Raw genomic sequence first — 20,682 nt, forward strand, 5'->3', positions numbered from 1 at the left:
AGCAGGTCCTAGCCCCCGGGGCATTGCTGGAAACTTCCGTAAGGACCTAGCCAGACACGTGGCTGTAACGACTCAGTTGCCAGGTACACAGAGAGCTTGAATAGGGGTTGTTCTCTACTGAGTTCCCAGATGGTCTCAATTCATCACTGGCCCCCTCTGGCTTGAGAGAAGGATCTGGCACCATCGTATACTGGAATCATGTTGTTAATATGTTCATGAGGTAGTCAGAAAATGGAAGCAAAAGACTGAAGCATGAGATGTGATGGCAGTGGAGGGGGAAAGCGTAGATGGATTAGTGTATGAGAAATAATGTCAGAAGCTTCCAGGGACCAGATCTTGGAAGGCCTTGAATGCCAAGCAAAGACGTTTGTTCAAGCCGTGGAGCCTGCAGGAGGTTTTGGAGCAGGAGAGAGCTGTGATCCGGGCTGGCCCAGAATGGGTGGTATCTGGTTGTTTGTGGGTGCTGGGAGGGGGTACACCTTGTGGAAGGAGTTTTGAAGGCAGACTGTCCTCCCCATATGGGGGTCATCTGCCTCCTGTCCCAAGAGGAGGCTGACTTATAGTGGTTAATTTTCACTTTGAAAGGCGACACTGCGGAGGACAGCCATGGGATAGGCAGGATTCAGAGCCGGAGGAAAAGTGCCCCTGGGGAATAGTATGAAATCCCTGGCCCAGTAGGGAAGATGTGGATTGGCCTTCCGGGCTCTGTAGAGGGAGAAGCGCTACCAGCTCACATTCCAGGAAGCTGTGGGCTCTGGAAACCTTCATCCAGCCACCAGGTGGTGCTGCAAGACCAAGGCTTCAACTGTCTCCCACCCTCTGTGCCTTCCTGCCAGCCTGGGGTGAGAAGGGCCTGAAGCAGGCCTCTCACCACCCCCTACCCTGCGGGCTTTCCTCTCTTACAGACGATGAGTCTCCAGGACTCTATGGCTTCCTCCATGTCATCGTCCACTCCGCCAAGGGGTTTAAGCAGTCAGCCAGTAAGTGCCCCTGAACCCCAGCCCTAGGGAGAGCAGAGAGCCATTGCTCATCCATTCATGCGAAGTCCCTGTGGACCCATTGCATGGGGCCTTCCGCTGCCCACTTACCCTGCTCTGGCCTGCCCCACGCTGGGGGCCTGCCAGCTGCCTTGACATGTGGGTGGGTGGCCATTCACTCCCCTGACGGTCAGGAACCAGCTCCTCTTGGCTGCCCTGTGTCTCCAAGATCTGCTCTTTCTTAAGCTCTCCCCAACCCCTAGGTGCCTGAAATCCTGGGCTCTAACCCCATCTCTGCCAGTTATAAGCTATGTGACCTTGGGCAAGTCTTTTAACCTCTCAGAGCCCCAACTTCTTTCTCCATAAAAGGCAAACATCCTCATTAATACTGACCTAAGAGCAGGCTTAAATATGACAGTGCATGCACTGGCACACCCATCCCTTTTCTGCCTTCTTTATCACCATCTACTAAATCTGTGCAGATCTTAGTGTTTGACAAAATACAATTACACTTTTTTATCTAACTTTTCCCCGTAGGAATTTGTGAGCCAGTTAAACACCTGATTGTTTCTCCCCATTTGCCAGATGAGAAAACTGAGTCACAGAGAGATTAAAGGGACTTAACATCACAGAGGGTCAGAACCCCAAGGCTCCTGACTCCTCTCCTCTTCACCCACCCCTTCCCGTCCCCCCCTTCTCTTTCTCTGTGGCAGTGGGGAGGTGTGTCCTGTGCCTCTCTCCCTGTGACACATCACACAGAAAATGTGGCGTTGGCTCACAGCCAGCCATTTGATAAACATTTACTGTGAAGTTCATGGGGTAGCTTACTACCGCGCCTGGGCACCTTGCTAGATGCTGGAGAAAACTCCAATGTGGCCAGCGTGTGGACATGCCTTGGCATGTTCAGAGCCCTTTCAAGTGGATTTTCTGCTGTGATCCTCGACGTCCCTCGGAGGTCACTGATATCATTCCCATTTAGCAACACGCCTATTTTTTGCTTTAGAGAAGGGTTTCTCTCAGTATGGCCAGGACCACGTCACTTATCACTCAAGCTGTGCTTGTACACATGGCAGCTTCCTGGACCCTCCCCAGACACACAGACTCCCCAGGGTTCTGGGGAGGGTCCGGGAAGCTGCCCGGGAATATTCCCGGTGAGTAAGCTCCTTAGGACTGTTACATACACCTGAGTCTGTGACCCACACTGCCCAGGTGCCTCACCCTGTCTCTCTGCTCCCTGTTTGCTAGCGTGGGCCCCCGGGAGCCAGCTTATTGGGGGAGAGTGGCCCGCTCTCCAAGGGCAGATAGATGTTCTGCCTCCCAAACTGGGTCAGGGCGGTTAGACACGAGGTGAGCTGCTACAAAACCTCTCCTGACCTCCAGATTGTCCCCACCTCCTCCCTCTACCGGCCTCCTGAGCCACTCACGTGTTCACTCTAAGTCCGCAGGGTTAGGCCCCATGAATCTTCAACCATGGCTCTTTGTCCTAATAAGTTCATTACATCTGCCCTGTCAGGCCTGGGATGTAGACACCATCGTGATTCCTGCTTTAATCCGTGCCCACATTCCAGTGTGCTCTGATACCCAGCTATATCTGGTCTGCATCACACCCGACCAGAGACAACTCGGGGGCAGCCCCATCCTCTCTCCTTTCTGAGGAAAGCCCTTTAACGGGGGCCTGGGAGGGGCATGTATGTCCACCCTCTGACCTCTGCCCCTTGATTCACAAGTCAGAGGATTGGCTCTAATACCCCCAAAGCACCTCCAAAGCACCATTTACCCTGGGAAACAACCTTGACAGGTCCCATGGAGGGGGAGGGGTGCCAGGGTCTGAGCCCCAGAGGGAGTCTGTGGATTTGCAGAGTGCCTGGGGTGGCTACCCAGTGTTGTGGCCGCATCAGCTGGATCTCGGAGTGGAGGGGAGAAGATTTTCAGCCTTAAAGGCCACAGTTCAAGGTGGAAACACTAGGGAAAACTCCCCTTCCTCCCACCCCAGCCCTCCACCACTTTGTCACCTGAAGCACTTGGGGTGGTGGTAAGAGCTTCATTCATTCATTCATCCTGCAAATACTCACAGTGTGCCTACTCTGTGCAGGCCCTGTCCTTGGTGCCGAGGGTACACTGGTGGCTAGGAGGACCAGGCTTCTGCCTGTGTGGTGTCGATGTAGTGAGGGGAGACAGACGGGCAGAAAGATAACTTGAGTTAAAGTCGAGTGCTATGAAGAAAACAAACCGAGCTTTTCGAAGGCGGGAGGGCGTTTTGGGTTTGTCACAGTGAGTGGGGGTTGCTCCAGATTTACAGCGCCCAGGGGCCAAATGCCCTCCAGAGCCTCCCACCTCCAATGCCAGATGCCCTGTTGACGAACGTGGGATCAGCGGGGAGAGGGACGGGAGAGGGGAGCTTCTTCAGTTTGCATGGTCAGTGAAGACCTCGGCCATGGGTTTCGTGGGGATGAGGCAGCCAAGCCAGGATCAGGGATGAAGGACTGCAAGTGCAAGGGCCCTCAGGTGAGAGCAGCTGGGCACGTTGGAGGGAGGAGGCCAGTGTAGCTGGAGGGTGGTGAATGAGGCGGGAGGGGCAGAGCCAGCTAAGAAGAGGGCAGAGAAGTGGAAAGGGGAACACTGAGGGCTGCCCTGCAGGAACGCTGGGAGGGACAGAGGCATTTATCCCCCTTTCCCTCCCGAGGTCCTTAGTCTCAGACCTCACTTTGATGTGTCTCTGCCTGTCCCCACTGCAGACCTGTACTGCACCCTGGAGGTGGATTCCTTTGGCTATTTTGTCAGCAAAGCCAAAACCAGGGTGTTCCGGGACACGACAGAGCCCAAATGGGATGAGGTGAGTGGAGGGGGCTGGTGTCCCCACAGGGACCCCTGAGCTTATCACCAGCTGTGCCCACCCCACTCCCCGTGCTCACTTCCTGTTGGCTGGGGGTGGCCGAGCCTGTTGGTTTGGCGAATTCTCTCTCTCCAACCCCTCTGCTCTCCACTCCCTGCTCATTTGGTGTCTGATACCGTGTTTACGTCTAGACATGGGGTTTTCAGCTCAGGCCCAAATTCCACCTCATCAGTGAATTTGGAGGCCTCTGGAGCTCCAGAAAGAGAGGAAGTTCCTCCATGCCTTGCAATGTGCTCCTCATGGGCCCCCCTCACCCCTTTCTCACCTTGCAAGTTTGGGGCCCCCACCTGCCAGGAAGCTTTGTGTCTCAGCTTTGGAAGTTCAGGATCGTGGTACCATCTTTCCCCAGGAGTTTGAGATTGAGCTGGAGGGCTCCCAGTCCCTGAGGATCCTGTGCTACGAAAAGTGCTATGACAAGACCAAGGTCAACAAGGACAACAACGAGATCGTGGACAAGATCATGGGCAAAGGACAGATCCAGGTGAGGGTCCGGGCGCGGCCAGGGCACCGAGGCAGGGCTCTGGAAACTGCCAAGAGGCAGTGCCACTGGGAAGGAGTCCTTCCTACCTGCCCTCTTGGCTAAGGTGCTTGGCCCTTTGTGACTTGGGTCTAAAGCTGGTTTGGGAAAAGTTCCCCAAGGTGGTTGTTCTCCCCTGCTGGAGATGGCTCCAGAAGCCCACGTGTGCCTGCTTCCTCGGGCTTCACGGCTGGCTCAGGCACATCACACACACTCCTGCATGGTGGGCTGGAGAGATGACTCCTACCTTGGTTGTCACATCTCCACTCTGATCTGCTGGCGGCTTTTCCCAGGAACATTGTGCTGAGAAGGATTCTGAGGCTATACTGCATCCATGAATGCTGTGTTTGATTAGCAATGTCTGGCATAGGAGGAGTGAGACCCTGAGCATTTGCCACTAAGCTGGAAGGGCTTAGGACCCAGCTGGCTTGCTGGGGGCTGGTCTCTGACTTGTTGCTAGGGCTGCTGGGCCTTACTCATGCCAGGAGTTCATTGGCTTCGGGTAGGTTCTGTGGGTATTGGTAGAGCCAGGTCCTGAGTCAGGGTAAGAGTATATGTGCCTCAGCTGTGTTTCTTGAAAGCCTTGTTTATTTGCAGCCTGTGTCTCTGGAACATTCTGCCAGTTTTGAAGATGGCTGCTATTCATTCACCTATTAAGAGGATGCAGGTTTGGAGGGATGACATTCAGCATGGAGCCATCCACACTCCATCTGGCACCTTCTGTTTAGGACACAAGTGGCCTTGTTGGGGGTGGATTCTGTGACCACGAAATCAAGGGAAGCAGTAACTAGCACTGGGACAGAGCCCATGGGCATTAGGTGCTCTGAGCTTAATTGCCCCAGGTGTGATGGGGGAGGGGGGGCTGAATGATGCTTTTTCAAAGGAAGTGTTTGTTCTCTGCTGCCCTGTTGAGGCTGCAGAGATTAGTGTCTGGCTTTGGCTGGGTAAAGTTCTTGGCGGTAGTGCCCTTTGGGGACCCATATGGGCCTCTTCCTTCTCCCACATATTGCACCTCAGTGTTAGAACAGGGGAATGGCATTATTCGGTGGGGGCCCGGCCATCCGCCTCCTGTCGCCCGTGTTCCTGTGCGTGTCCGTTCCTGATGCTGTGGGACCTGCTCTTCAGCACTGTCACCAGGGAAACTGGGCTGCCAGGCAACCACAAGCCAGTCCTTCATTAATTTAGATGAGAGAGAGGGCTGTAAATTCAGAACCTACTTCCTGCAGGCATAAGGGATGGGGGCCCCGTCTCCATATCCCTAGGCTGGCCGGAGGGACAGGCGGGGAAGGGGTTTGGGGCTGGCCCGCTCAGCCCCAGGAGATACCCAGCCAAGAAAGTGACTGCCACACTTCCTGGGCCATTGGTGGCCGTGGCATGGGGGAGTTAAAAAGGGTATCCAGGGCAGCCCCCTCAAGTGAGCATTGTGGGTCCTGACCCCCCTCCCCAGAATCCAGATTCCAGGGCCCCATGGCACCGTCCCCACCTGGACTTCCAGCTCCATTGCTTCCCTCCTCCTCCTCGTTTCTGTCAGCCTCACAAGCCCCAGGGGAAACACACCATAAATCATTACGTCTTGGAGACAGGAGCAGATGGAGGCTTTGGGGGAAGGGGAGGAAGCCAGGTTATGTTTGGCAGAGAAGAAAGCACAGTCTGGTAAGGAAAATGTTTCTGTGTTTAAGCTTCGAGGAATGTTAAATGCCTGGGAGTTGATATTAAAAGAAATACAAACCTTCCTGCTGCCAGCTGACCTGGGCCTATGAGCGGCCAGCTGAGAGCCAGCATTCTCTGGAGGACTTCGGAGTCTCCCAGCCCTCTCCTCCCCAGGGCGCAGCCCTTGGCCCTCAGCTATGGAGCTGCCTTGCCCTCCTGCCCGTGGGTCAGGGAGGGGTGGGGGTGTCCTGCCCAGTGTGCGCCATGCCTCATAAAGCCTGCTCCCCCGTGATGCCCCACGGAGCCCCTGTGGATCACCAGGCTGGGTGGAAAGCCTGTGCTGAGCCAGTCCCATGTGGCCAGGCCCCGCGGAGCCACAGAACAGCCTGTTCCCACATCTTGCTCCCACCTCCCTTTATGCCACGTGTCCAAGGAAAGGAATTGGCACCAGCCTCTGGCACATGGCTCTGCTCCCCTTTGGCGGGCACTGAGGAAGGAGCTAAAGGTGGCCTTGCCATAGGGGCCATCTTTGGTAATGTTTGGGTGACCTGAAGGAGAGGCAGGGGAAAGAAGGCCCATGCCTGTCTGCCACCTTCTTTCTAAGTCCCTTCCTACTCAGCCCATCCAAAGAACAGCGAGGGATTCCGTTTCCTGAGCTCCAGGTGTTTGCTCAGAAACGAGTCTCTCTCTGAGTTTGCCTGCTGTGGCAGTGGGGGCAGGGAATCTGGAGCAGCAGGCTGGGGGTGCGGGACAGCATTTAGTGGCAGACAAATGGCAGCACTGATCAGCAACACGTGTGTCCAGCCCTTGGGCTCTTGGAGGCACATTCCCAAACATGATCTCCTCTGATCCTCGCAACAGCTCTGCGAGGAAAATGACAATTATATCCTCCCCGTGAGGACACTGAGGCCCGTTGCCTCTGCTGACCGTGTGCAGGGCAACCATGCCCTCTCTGTGCTGTGTCCTTATCCTCCAGGCCTCCATCAAGGAATCTCCCAGGCTGGGTACAGGGCACTGGCATGGCTAGTGGCCCAGAGAAGGAGCCAGGGTGATATTCTGATATTCTGCCCCAGCACCCCACTTTATGGTATAAAGTGAGCCTAGTCCTTCTTCAGTCTGGAGTCCTTTTACATTGGCAGGGGATGCTTACCGCCTGGTGCACCTGGCAAGAAGCAGAATGAGCATGCCTGCAGAGAAAAGAGCCAGGGATGGGGGACTTACCATCTATCTGCAGTGTACCCACCATGGGCTGGCTGCTCCAAGATCCATAGGGGCCTGGCCTCAAGATCGGAGAGCCAAGCCACAAGAGAGCACAACAAGATGCCAGTAATGATGGTGATAGCACCCCAGAGCTAGCACCCAGCACTTGCAGCTGTTTTCTCAGGGGTCTTCACGTACCCTGTGGGAGAGGAAAGCGATCGCAGTTGGAAAGGTGAGAAGACTGAGGCACCAAAGGGGTAGGTGACCTGTCCAACGCCAGGCTGCCCTTGGGGAGGGAGACAGGACCAGAACCAGAACTGGAGGCAGGCTGGAGCCCTGTCCTCTGCAGACGTTCTCCTGCCTGCCGCTGTTCCCTGTGGAATAAGATGGAAAAGCGTGCAGCAGGAATTCAAAGAAGGAAAGACCACCGTGGGCCGGAATTGGGGAGGCTCCCAGGAGGAGGTGGAGTGAGGGGGATTTGAGAGCCCTGGATTTTTTAAAATTCCAAATGCAGTGTTTATATTAGAAGGAAAATTGCAGTGGGGCGCCTGGGTGGCGCAGTCGGTTAAGCGGCCGACTTCAGCCAGGTCGCGATCTCGCGGTCCGTGAGTTCGAGCCCCGCGTCGGGCTCTGGGCCGATGGCTCGGAGCCTGGAGCCTGTTTCCGATTCTGTGTCTCCCTCTCTCTCTGCCCCTCCCCCGTTCATGCTCTGTCTCTCTCTGTCCCCAAAATAAAAAAAAAAAAAAAAAAAAAAAAAAACGTTGAAGAAGGAAAATTGCAGTAATAGTAAAGGGACTTGAAACAGAATCACGAGCCGTCCCTCCTCCCACTCCTCTGAAACAGCCATTCGACTTTGTGCCTTTTCCCTTCCGCAGGCATAGAAATTTTTATATAGCTTTAATCACAGTGTGTATTTTGTATTTTTTCTATTTTCATGTAATATCATTACCTCCCTTTTTTCTGGGGCTGTATGTAGTCTTTATAATTACCTTTTTTATTACATTACCCAGAGTAGATCTTATACTTAATAAAAATCATTTTACATAATGGCCAGCACATGAATTGCCATTTTAAGGTTCTGTGTTATTCTAGCAAGGTGGGCAGGCTCTGGATCAGCAGAAAGGAGCGGGGTGGGCATTCCGGGGGAAAGGGCCTTTGTGGCCATGCTGGGAGGCAGGGATGTGCAGGGAGTGTCCCAGGAAATTAAAGAACCCGCCTGCCCCGAGCAGGAGGGATTGTGAGTAACACAAGTCAGAGGGAGATTGAAGGAATGAATGAAAGAAGAGATCAGAAGGGTTTTAGGCCAGAGGACTTCTAGGGGGCATTTAATCCAATCCTGTTTTGGGCCGAGAAGGAAACTGAAACCAGAAAGGGTGAGTGACAGAGCCACAGTGGTTGAGCAGGGGCTCCAAATTCAGGGACCCAGTCCGTTGGTCATGCTTGGTCAGCTGCTGGGCAAATGAATGAAAGAAAATGCTGTTAGATGGGGCGGGTGTCAGTCTGTGACCCTCAGGGATCTGCCCTTTGTCACTACAAATTTCCTGGAGCCTCCCCCACCCCCAGCTTAGTGCATTTCTCCTCTTCCAGGGTCAGGAGCCCTCCCTTTGTTCCCCAGACCCAAGAGGTCAGTATGTCCAGATTCTCTGTCCAGGCCACCCCCACTGCCTGCCTCCTCCTTGCGGACCCACCCCCGCCTGACCGAGGAACCTCTCAGCCAGGAGGCCCCCCTTTGTCTGCCTTGGCTCCCTGGCCCCAGGGGACTCCCATATGTTTATCTCAGTCTATTTCCAACTATGCTACTCCAGGCTCCAGATGTGCTGTCCCCAACTGGGACCTACCCGCTGGCTGATTAGCATATTCCCAGGGCCCAGCCCTTGTTGACTGGCATGGCCTGAGGGGACAGCTGTCCCTGAGGACCCCATAGCTCGGTTCCTGCCACTGACTCCAGACTAAAGAGGAGTCTGAGACCTAGAAGCTACCTAAGCCAGAGGAGCCCCTCCATGCCCCTGCTCCACCCCCATTCCTCAGCTCAGCCAGACGTGGCGTGGCGACAGCCCCCACCCTTGGCTCTGCCCCCCCCCACACACACACACCCCAGGGTAGGAGGCGGCTTCACCTGGGAGTACTGAAGACCCTGGGGTGGGAAGGGGCAGGGTCCCAGGCCAGGAAGGAGGCTCCAGCTATCCTGGTGCCCTTCACCCCCAGTTGCAAAGTTCAGGCCTGATAGGATGCCTTGCCTCTGTCCTCTTCCCTTCCAAAGTGCAGAGCCCATGTCAGAAGGGGAAAGGGGATAGTTTCTATAACATTCTTGAGCTGGCCTCTTGGAAGCTTGTGAGGGTTCAGAGCTATTATAAATGACACTCAGGAGGAGGTCACAAAGGCCAGTCCCCTGCCTTCAGTACTATGACACAAAGCCCTGATGGGCACATCTGACAATATCTAGACCCTCTTTTTTGTTCAACTGTGGTAAAATATACATACCATAAAATTTATCATTTTAATAATTTTTAGTGTCACCCGGAGGCATTAGATACATTCACATTGTTGTGCAACCATCGCCACCAGCCATCTCCAGAACTTTTTTTTTTTTCCAGAACTTTCTCATCATCCCAACTTACCATACCCATTAAACAGTAACTTTCCAGGGGATGCCCGGCTGGCTCAGTTGGTAGAGCATGCAACTCTTGATTTTGGGGTCATGAGTTCAAACTCCATGTTGAGCATGGAACTTACTTTAAAAAACAAAACAAAACAAAAAAGGTAACCCCTCTGGCAACCACCACATTCTACTTTTTTTGTCTGTGATTTTGACCATTCCGGGGACCTCATGGAAGTGGAATCATAATGTCTTTGAGGTTTATCCATGCGGTAGCATGTGTCAGAGTTTCCTTCTTAAACTAACTTTTTTAATGTTCATTCATTTTTGAGAGAGAGAGAGCATGAGCGGGGAGGGACAGAGAGCGAGGGAGACACAGAATCCGAAGCAGTCTCCAGGCTCTGAGCTGTCAGCACAGAGCCTGATGCGGGCAGCTCTGAGCCACCCAAGGGCCCGCAGAATTTCCTTTTCTTTTTTTTTTTTTTTTAAGTTTATTTATTTTGAGAGAAAGAGAGAGAGAAAGCACAGGTCAGAGAAGGACAGAGACAGAGGGAATCCCAAGCAGGGTCTACACTGTCACTGCAGAGCCCGACATGGGGCTTGAACCCACAAACCAAAGTTGGACACTTGAGCCAAAGTTGGACACTTGACTGACTGAATCACCCGGGTACCCCTCCCAGAATGTCCTTCTTTAATGCTGAATAACATTGAATGCATAGACCACAATTTGTTTATCCACTCATCCACCAATGGACATTTTGGTTATTTTTGACTTTCTTCCTTTTTTTTTTTTTTTTAATTAAAAAAAATTTTTATTTTAAGTAGGTTCCACACCCAATGTAGGGCTTGAATTCACGACCCTGAGATCAGGAGTGGCATGCTCTACCAACTGAGCCAACCAGGCACCCCTAGACTTTCTTCCTTTTAAGTGAGAAAAAGAGCCTGGTCTTTGAGGATGGAGATTTCATAGCCTCCTCCTCTCCAGACCCAAGATTCCCCACCCCCAGCCAACTGCTCGTTGGTCTCCAGCTATTACCAGAAAGCAGGGCCCCACAAATGGAGGACCAACTGATCACTATTAGCCTTTTCTGGTTAAAACAGTTGCCTCTTGGCTTTCTTTCCCCCAATTTAGGCATCCCTGTCTCCTTGACCCTTATTTCCTCGGATCTCCTCTGCCCTTTCCTAGGTCATGGTTTATATGTACTGAGTGTGGAGGGAGTGACCCTGACACTGAGGGTCAGAAGACTACTATCTGGGGGCTGCAGTTTCTTCATCTGTTAAATGGGGATAACTGTTCCCACTCCGCCTTCATCACCAGCTTGTTGTAAGGCTCAGAGGAGCCTCCCTGAAAGAGCCATGCTTTCACTAGCTTCTTCATGCCTTTCTGCATACTGAGCACCCTCTAGTTGTCAGGCACTGTGCTGTGGATACGAAGAGTGAACAGGACCTCAGCATGTAGTAAAGAAAAGAGGAGAATTTTGATATGTCAGTGTCGTTGGGCCTTTGAGGCCCAACAGATCTGGGGTTCAGAGTTCAGCTTTCTTCTTTCATTAGTTGGGAGAACAGAGTAAGTTAACTTTATTTTCTGTTTTCTCATCCGTAAAATGGGTCCTAATGAGAATTGAATGTGGAAGTCCATGAAGCCCTTGGCACAGGGCTGGCACAGAGTCCGTGCTCATCTAATAATGACAGCCCTTTGCCCAAACTGGCAGGTCCAGGTACACTGTCCTCCACCTTCCTACAGGGACTCCAGGTATAGCTCGTCAAGCAGCACCCCCTCCCAAAGGCTGTCACCTGCAAGTGGCCCCCTCTGTATAGACCTTAGGTTGGCTGAGGCCATATCTATTTTGTTATGCTGATGAAGGTCAGACCCGGCTTTGATGAACTGACCTCAGAGTAGGCTGGAGGTCAAGGTTAGGCCCCTTACCACCTGGCAGCCAAGATTTCCCTGCCTGGACCCTGGACTGAGCAGCTCTGGGCTCTTCCCTTGGTGCAGCTCTCAGCTTGGCATGGTGCGGTCAGGCCCAGAGCACAAAGTGAGTGAGGAGCCGGGAACAAGGGGCCATTGTTGGCCCAGAGTTGTTTCTGGTTTCAATTACTCTGCAGAGCATGAGGAAATTCAGAGTAAGCGTGGGTCAGGAGCCTGCTAGGGCAGGAGTCAAGGGCTCTCCCCCACCCCACATCCCTGTCTTTGGCCCTTGAGGGGTCTGTTGTCCCTGTTTGACTGCTGGAGGGCCAGGCATGTCAGTTTTATTGCTCTGGGAGCCTGGGCTCTGGGGCAGAGGCCTGGTTGACCCAGACATTTTTAGCTCTTGCCCACTCTGGTTCTTCATGGCTGGTGCCAGGAGGTGCCAGGGTCCCTCCCTGGGTGGGATCACAGAGGGACATTCATGTGGGTCCTTTTTTTTTTTGCAACGTTTTTTTTTTTTTTTTTTTTTTTTAATTTTTGGGACAGAGAGAGACAGAGCATGAACGGGGGAGGGGCAGAGAGAGAGGGAGACACAGAATCGGAAACAGGCTCCAGGCTCCGAGCCATCAGCCCAGAGCCTGACGCGGGGCTCGAACTCACGGACCGTGAGATCATGACCTGGCTGAAGTCGGACGCTTAACCGACTGCGCCACCCAGGCGCCCCTCATGTGGGTCCTTGACACCTTCTCCCAATCGTCTTTTGGGCTGCGCTGACCACTGCTGGGCCCCTGGATCCTGGGAATGGCCTGGTTTTACCTAAGGGTGTGGGGGCAGCTATGAGAAAGCCTTGGGGCTGGCTTTTCCCTTTCATTCCACCACCCCAGCCCTCAACCCCTGGCCTGGCATCCACAATGCTAGGCAGTTCCCTCCCCTGGGACGCTGCAGTGGCCATGCTGGGAATGGTGTTTTGGCCTTTCCCCCCAGAAGGTGGAGTCCTCCCCTGTACCCAGCCTCAGTCCTGATGTGCACAAGCAGGGGAAGCGTCTGCCTCTAGAGTTTGCGTTTCATATCCCTGCTGCCTGCTGTTCTCAGAGCTGGCGCACGCAGGGCTCTTCTCTTTGCTGGTGCCACCACCACCAGGCCAGCCCAGAGGCACATGGGGACAGGGGAGGTTTGGTGCCAGCACTGTTCCTCTCCCTGCTTCAGACACTGCCTCCTCCCAGAGGTCTTGGGACTGGAGCCATTGTCCTGCCCCACCCCATCCCCTGCCCGTCTCAGAGCTGTTCATCCCCACCTGCTGTCACTTCTCAAGACTGGTCCAGATGCCTCAGTTACACTTGGAGAGCAGGCAGCAGGATGGGGGAAATCCAGGGGCGGGATACCTTGGGAGAGCCAGTGCCCCGCTACCCAGAGACTTCCCCACACTTCTACAACCTCTTTTGTTCCACCCCTGCTCAGCTGCCTCCACCTCCCAGGTGTTCCTGATGTGGGGAGGCAGACTCTGCCCCAGTGGATTCTGGAGATGGGAAGCATTCAATAGGAAACAGCTGGAGGCTGGAATCTCCCTCTTGCCCTCCTGCCCCTCTTGGGAATGCCACCTTGAGGGCAGGCCTGGTGCCCACTCCCTAGGCCCACCTCTCGGGTGGGTGGCAAGCAGAGAAGCTAATTCAGAGAGGACCTTGGGAACTGACTCATTCAGGGCCTGAGAATATCCAGCTTCTCAACAAACCACAAGAGGGGTGCTGTCTTCCCAGCTCTGGGGGCTCCCAGACTCAGGCGGAAGAGCTGGGTTTGATCCCAGCTCCACCACCTAATAGCAAGGTGGCCTCAGGTGACCTCTTGAGTGCTTCCTCTGGAACCCGTGTGAATATTAAATGAGATTACAGAGGTGACTGTACATTTCAGTAACCGCTGAGCTCCCTGCAGGCAGAGGCTGCAACTTTATCTTCCTAGAAATCAAAAAAACTGGTCTCTGGGTGGTCTTGCTTTTGATTTTTTTGAAAAGATCTCTGAGAAAAGGACTTAGTAGAGGAATTGCCAGGGACATCCCTGAGTGAGGGCTGAGGTGGATATGAATGCTCACATGGGGCACCTCACATGGGGTCTGCCAGCCTCCCTCACTGTGCGTGCTGCAGACCCAGCCGTGGCCCCTCACTGCAGCCCAGCCTTTGCCACGGCATTGAAGGGTGTGAGCAGTGGTGGCACTCCGCAAGGGTCTGACCCCCAGGCGCAGCCCACTTCCCGTGAGCTGGGACAGGAGAGGCTGGGCACAGCCTAGCCTGCTCATACCCTTAGAGGCAAGAGCTGGGCTGTACTGGCTTCAGGACCAAAGTGACCCAGAAAGCACCAGCCTGAATGACTCGGTGAGTGTTATCCATTTGGAAGGCCTCCGAAGGGAACCCACACCAGCAAAGCAGAGGCCCACAGCTTTCCCAAAGCAGAGAGAAAAGTAGAGATAAGACACGAGTTTTCAGAGCCAGGACTCTGACCCGGAAGTCTCCTTAAAAAGCCCCTCATCTCCCCAGCCTCCACATCTCCCCGCCCTGAGGGCAAGCAGGGGCCAATGGCTGTGGTTAAGAGAAACAGCAGTTCTCATGAGAACCATCCCCTGGAAGGAGGCTAAGGGGCTCCAGGTTCTGCCTACTGAGCTTAGGCGTTGCTGGGAGGGACCTGGAGCACCCCATCCATCCTGGGCTTTAGCCAGGGGCCTCTTCTTTCTTCTGTTTTTATCTGACTGGGGGGCAGGGAGACTTTGGTATAAGATTTCATTTGGAAAGAAAGGCAGAGAGTGTCCTCTGCAAAAAAAAAAAAAAAAAAAAAAGAAATTCATTGATGACCATTTGTCTGGTCCAAGCCCCTGTTTTAACAGGTGTGGAAACTGAGCTCAGAGAGAGAAAGTGGCTCCTGAGTCTCCAGTGACCAGGCAGGACTCTTGCCCAGATTCCCTGGCTCCCAGGAGCTTTCTTCTGTTCATTTGGAGCTGAGAGTTGAGTGGAAAAGAGTTGGTTAATCATAGAGCAGGAGAAAAAAAGGCATAGGGCCTCACTGGATCCTGACTTACTTTCAAACCTTCCTGTTTGAGGCTGTTGTGTCTTCAGCATGAGGCCTGGGGTCGGGGGAGGGGGGGGCCTGCCTCTCCCCCAACACTGTGCTGGGAGACCCTGGCCACATACCTCCTTCTGGTGAGGAGCAGGCAAGAAGTCAAGGGGGTCTGGGTGCTGGTCTGGCCATGAGTTGTATGGGGAACAAATAGGACACGGTAGGTGTGCTCTTCCCGCTCTGTTCCTGGGTGGGGTTTGTTTTAGATAAGCGAGATGTTCCCAAAGGCTCCAGTGGATTTTCCAGCCATTTCCATGACCAAATATGCCATGAGAATCACTAGGGGTTGCCAGGGATGTGCCATTGGTATAGTTCTGTAGGATAAGTACAGAAGGAGGTGAGAACACACATTAAGGATGCAGGGATACAGAGCCAGGAATCTTAAGGGGAGTCTCCTCGTGCTTTCTCACAGCTGCTCTGGGATGTACCACCTGCCCCGCCAGTTTGCACACCCTGCACGAGGGCCCCGATCTGTCTGGGCTCCGGCTGCTGGCCCTGCTGGTTCTCTCAGGCTGGACTCCTGTGCCTGTCTTTGGGCGGGGACTGCCGCGGGCTTCCTTTCTGCAGCCCTCCAGCTTCAGACTCCATCATGCTGTCCACCACCACCTTGCTCCCCAGCTCTGCTCCCCATCCTCAGTGCAATCCCAGGGATAGAGGATCAGGGTTCTAGTCTGGGCGGGGGGAGAAGAGGGAAGTCTTCTGTGGAAAAGGGGGTCACTCCAGAGAAGTGGCAGCAGCATCCCAAAGTCCTGAGAAAGAACCTTCCTCCTAGCATTCACAGGCTGGAGGATTTGCCTGGAAGCCGTCCCCACCCCCAGCTGTCACCAAGGCAGCACTGGTGGCAGTCCCTGCCTCTCCCGCCCACACATCTCAGGCTGCATCTATTCCCTGTTGACCTTTTTTTCTTCAGTGATGCCGCTACTGATCACTTTAACCCGATTTTGCCTCATGCAGGCTTGTGCTGGGTGCCTGGCCCCAACCGCCCCAGATATACACCCCTCCTTAGGTGGAACCCAGGGCCCTGCACCTCCCTAAGGGCGGCCCTTCTTGTTCCTTCTGCAGAGAGCCTGGAAGTGGGGGGTGCAGAGAAGGGATGAGGGAAGACAGGACAGTCTACTAGGAATGTTTTTAATTCCAAAGACAGCGACATCTGTTCGTGTGGGCCTTCCCGCCCAGGCTCTGTTTATCCAGACAGGGGGCCCTTGCATGTCCTCAGCGGCGGGTTCTGCCAGGTGTGGCTGGACGGAAGGGATGGACAGAAGGGGGAAGGGGATGCAGTCCTTTCCTGGGTGGTCAGGACAGCCTAAGCCTAGCCCATCCAGCAAAGATGAGGAAGGGTCTGTGGTGGGCTGGAGGGACTGGAATTCAGACGGTTGCTTTTGAGGAAGTGACTGGGAACATTTGTCTTGCACAAACCCCCCTGCAGCCTGCTCCTAGACCATTGATTCCAGGAAGGAGTGAGTCAGGCTTAGGGAAGAGAAGGCAAATCTGTGCTGTCCCAGAGAGAGCCCCCAGCCCACGGGGAGGAAGGGAAAGATGAACATCTCAAGGGAAGAGCCTCCCAACTCGGCTACCCATCTGCTAAGGCGCTTATGTTGCCATGGAGACCAGTTGGCCAGCTTTCACCCAATCAGAGTTTGCTTTACCCAGACAAGTATTGAGCCTGGGGTTCCTATGACAGGCAAGCATAGGGCTTTGGGAACAGGATCTAGACTGCCTCCCTTCTCCCACACATCCAGTGGTGGGGGAGGCACACCTTGTCCCACAGGGTGCAGTTTGGGGGAGTAAACTGTACCCTGTGGCATATGACCCAGATAGAAGGAAGAGAACCTTAGAAAGCCAGCAAGGGGCCAGTTTTGAAGTTAACCAGCTGATGGTACCAAGCGTACCGACATGGTCAGAGATGTTAATGGCACCTTCCCAGCCAGTTACACAACCAGCGGTTGCACGTCAGCTGAAGGGTTGCAGAGGAAAGCCAAGCGGATGGCCTTTTCCACAGCTCTCAAGGCTCATGCCAACCCCTCCTCCTCCAAGAAGCCTTCTGCGGTTCCTCTGACTAGAAATTTTCTCTCCTTTCCTTCAACTGTCATTGCACTTTATCTGTGCTCTTCTTAAGGCCTAAGACTGGGTTTCATGAGAACTAAGGTGATGCTTTGGCCATCTGGGTATGGCAGGCACATGGTAGGCACACACTTGATATGTGTCAAGTGAGGGAGTGCTTTTCTGCTGCCTGTTAAAGGTATTTAAGCCCATGTCTTGCCCTTCTCTTGGGCTCTCAGCCTTGTCAAGCACAGACTTTCGATTCATGTCTGTGATGATTCCTCAGCCCCACACCCAGGGTCAAACACATAGCCAGGCCCTCAGTCAGCGCCTCTTGAATGAAATGAATGAGTTGGAGAAGTGAAGACTGCAGCAGTGAGCGACGCCTTCCTGGAGGAATGGGTTTTGTGACACCCAGGGTGGGGAACCTGCCTGGCCCCTTGTGGGACTGGAGGAAGACTCTCTTCAGAGGGAGCATCTGGTGCCCTGGGAGAGGCAGATTAGGGATGGGTCAGGAAAGATAGGGGGCCTCAGGCCTCAGCTGGGCAGGGGACACAGATATGTCCCTGCCTCTGTGGGTCTCTTTCTCTCCCCCTCAGGGAGTACTGGGCAAGGTGTCATGGGCCGGCCGTGTTTAGCTGCTGCGACTTTGGGCAACTTTGGCTCAGATGTGAGGAGACTCCGTGCAGCCTTGGCAGCTTAGCCCTGTCTGCGCTGTGTAGAAGCAGGTGTGGAGTGTGGAGCCCTAGAACAGATGGAGCTGGCCCGGCCACCCTGCAGGGACACCCAGAGCCCAGCAGAGCTCCAGGACCCCACTTCTACCCGCCAGGCAGAGGGAGTGCAGGACCAGATCCTGCAATGCAGGATACGACAGTGGTGCTGTCCACCGGGCTGTTCTGGCTGGACCCAGCATGGCCTTGGGTAGGGTGCTCAACTTCTGGTCTCCTTCATTTCCTCAAATGGAAAATGGGGGTGCTGGTACTGACTTCGTAAGGTTGAGGAATCACGAAGTGAGTTAATCCATGTGGCTTAGCACGGTGCCCATCACACCGTAAATGCTCGGTAAAGGGTGGCTTTTATTATGACCAGGTCTTGGCTTTCTTTGCAGTGAATCCCTGCGTCGGGCTCCATGCTGAACATGGAGCCTGCTTGGGATTCTCTCTCTTTCTCTCCCCCTGCCCCTCCCCTGCTCATGCTTGCACGCACTCGCTCTCTCTCTCTCTCTCTCTCTCTCTCTCAAATAAATAAATAATAATTTTTTAAAAAGGAAAAAAAAGAACCAGCCACACTTCAGTGAGGCCCAGTGGTTGTGAGCACCAGAAGCTTTGAAAGAGACCTGTCACTCCCCAGCTACAGTTGTGTGACCTCAGGCAAGAATTTTCCCTCCCTGAGCCCCAGTCCTCAAAACTCAGAAAACGGAGACAGTAACACAGGCATCACAAAAGTTGTAAGGCCTAAATGCAGTTGGATATCTGAAAGCCCTTTGCATGAGACCTGGCTCGTGGTTGGCATCCTGAAAACGTTGGTTTCCTTCCTGCTGTGAGCCCAGCTCTGCATAATGTGATGTCTCTGGGTTTTGTGTACCCTAACCATCTGGGGGACTTCCCCCCACCCCCCACCCCAACACCAGGCTCTAACTTGGTGATTCATTTCTCACTCTGGTTAGAATGTTTACCAACTTGAGGGTAAAGAACAAGTTCGTTCTTCTCTGTCTTCCGAGCCACCCAGCCCAGACAAAGTGGCTGATTGCTCTTTGCCAAAGTGGCTCTGCCCGCGGCAGCACAAAACTGTTTGGGGTTTTTCTGGTGAAGTGCATGCGGCCACTGTTAAAAGTGGCTGTGTGAGGGGCACCTCTTGCTGGGCATTTGTAACCAGTGTCATTCTTGGCTTTTGCTCATGTCCTTGGAGAATGGCCCATGGTGACCAGTTCCTTCCAGACCCCTAGAGCCCAGGAGGCTGCCCCACTGGAGAACTTTGTTATTCTTTACATTCCGAAGAGGAGGTTTGTGAGTGCCAGTCCACACATGTCTGGTCCTGTCACCAAATTGGCATCCGGGGAGGTGCCTGGGGGGCAGGAGTTGAGAGTAGGGGAAGCAGAACTCCAGGGCAGTGCAGGACCTTTGCCTGGGACAAGGGCAGTTGTCCATGGCCAGAACGCAGCTCCTGCCCCCTGCAGACCCCCCTCTGGCTTCCTCCCAAGCCCCCCTCACATCCCCCAGGCCCCCAGGGAGCAGCCTGGTGGTGAAGGGGTTAGCCGCGGATGGAGAGGGGAATGGACTGGATTGTGTTTAGCTGCTTGTCAAACTTTATTCAGTACTTGGGCTGAGGGTAGGCGAGCTGGAGCCCCAGGCTGCCAAGAGTTAAAACCCAGAGGTTGGGTTTCTTGGAGGGGCAGCCGCCAGCGCCTCCTTTGAGTCACTTCCTTCGGTGGGGGCGGGTCCCCGCGCGGTCTCGGGAGGTCCGTGGCGCACGCACTGGGGCGTCCCTGCGAGCCTGGCGCGGACCAGCAGGCGGAGAAGAGGGCCCGCCGCCACCGGTGCGCTCCTCTGGGAGGCAGTCTCCGGGGAGGGGAGGAGAAAGCGGAGCCGCACACCATGCGCTTCCCTGTCCGGCTGGAGTAACAGTCCAGGCCAGCCCGGGGGCTGAGCGCTCCGCACGCTCCCTCTATCTTCGCCGCTGCAGCTGAGCCCCGGCGGCCAGGCTGCCCGCGCCTCTGCCTCTCCCTTGTCCCCGGAGCTGGCACCGCAGGCCCGGTTGTAGTCCGGGCCGGGTCCTGCTGCCGCCGGCATGACCGACATTCTGCCTCAGCCCGACTGCAGCCTGAAGGCGGTCTGTGAGCCCCTGGAGCGCTGCTGCCTGGATCGGCTGGAGGAGCCAGGGAGCAAGCGGCCCCCCAACACGGGCGCCCGGCTCTGGGGCCGGGTGCGCAGCAAGCTGCTCCGCCAAAAGGTGCTAGGAGGGGGGGAAGGGGGACCTGCGTGGGTGGGAGGGCCGGGGACTGCTGGGGCCGCTCTGTCCCCCCCCCCCCCCAACCTCCCTTCGAGATCCGCTACAGCTCCTGCCTGATTACCGAGTCCTAGGACAGAGGCTGGGGTAGGCATGTGGGTCTGTTGTAAGTGGCCTTAATTTGATGATTAATGCTGTTGCCACCCCCACCCCTGACCCTGGCTGTTTTCTTTGCATCTGTCCCTGTCTCAGGAAAAGGGGGGTTGTTGTCTCCTGTGGGAGAGGACAGCCTGGCTCCTTTCTGAGTCTATACAGGCAGGAATGTGAACGGTTAAGCAAGGGGCTCCTGGGTCTCAGTTCCCCCTACTCAGGGTGCCCACCCCCTGTGGGACCCCCTTCCGGAATCCCGTGGACATTGCTGAGGGGCACTGGCAGAAGCACTCAACACCACTGGCCATGTAAGACTTCTTTGTACGGGGCTGTGGGCATCATGCCCCACCAGGGAGGACGGGAGCACGGTGTGGAGGTGGTGGTGGTGCTGAGTCTGGGGGCTACAGCCTCCAGGGGCCTGCCTTGTCAGGGACCACCCAGATGACTGCTGGCCCAGTTCCAGCTGGGCATCAGGCAACCCAGTCAGCGTGCCAGGGGTTTCCTGACCCAGCAGGCAGCCTAGACCAAGCTGTGCCAGGGCGGACTGCCTGTCCTGCCTGCAGCCCCAGACCTTGGTGGGGATTAAAATCTGAGATAGAAGCCGACTGTCCTGCAGCTGGGCAGGCTGCCTAGGGGCTGGCTTTGGGCCCTGGCATCAGGCATCTGAGAAGGAACCAGACCCAGCACCTAGTACACAGTAAGCAC

General features: G+C 54.8%; 1 protein-coding gene across 7 annotated transcripts in view; it reads left to right on the forward strand.

Moving 5' to 3' along the window:
- ABR (ABR activator of RhoGEF and GTPase) overlaps positions 1-20,682 on the forward strand; it is a 183,588-nt gene that overhangs the window by 140,647 nt on the left and 22,259 nt on the right. For 5 of the 7 annotated variants that reach the window (XM_058702890.1, XM_058702894.1, XM_058702892.1 and 2 more), the window contains 3 exons: positions 906-980; positions 3,713-3,810; positions 4,220-4,351. In XM_058702890.1, coding sequence (XP_058558873.1) covers positions 906-980; positions 3,713-3,810; positions 4,220-4,351 — 305 coding nt within the window. Of the gene's footprint in view, positions 1-905; positions 981-3,712; positions 3,811-4,219; positions 4,352-19,379; positions 19,831-20,682 lie in introns of those variants that run through there. The other 2 variants (XM_058702891.1, XM_058702896.1) reach the window with 2 other exon arrangements.

Source organism: Neofelis nebulosa, chromosome 16 (genome assembly GCF_028018385.1).
Source record: "Neofelis nebulosa isolate mNeoNeb1 chromosome 16, mNeoNeb1.pri, whole genome shotgun sequence".
NCBI classification, from domain to species: domain Eukaryota; kingdom Metazoa; phylum Chordata; class Mammalia; order Carnivora; family Felidae; genus Neofelis; species Neofelis nebulosa.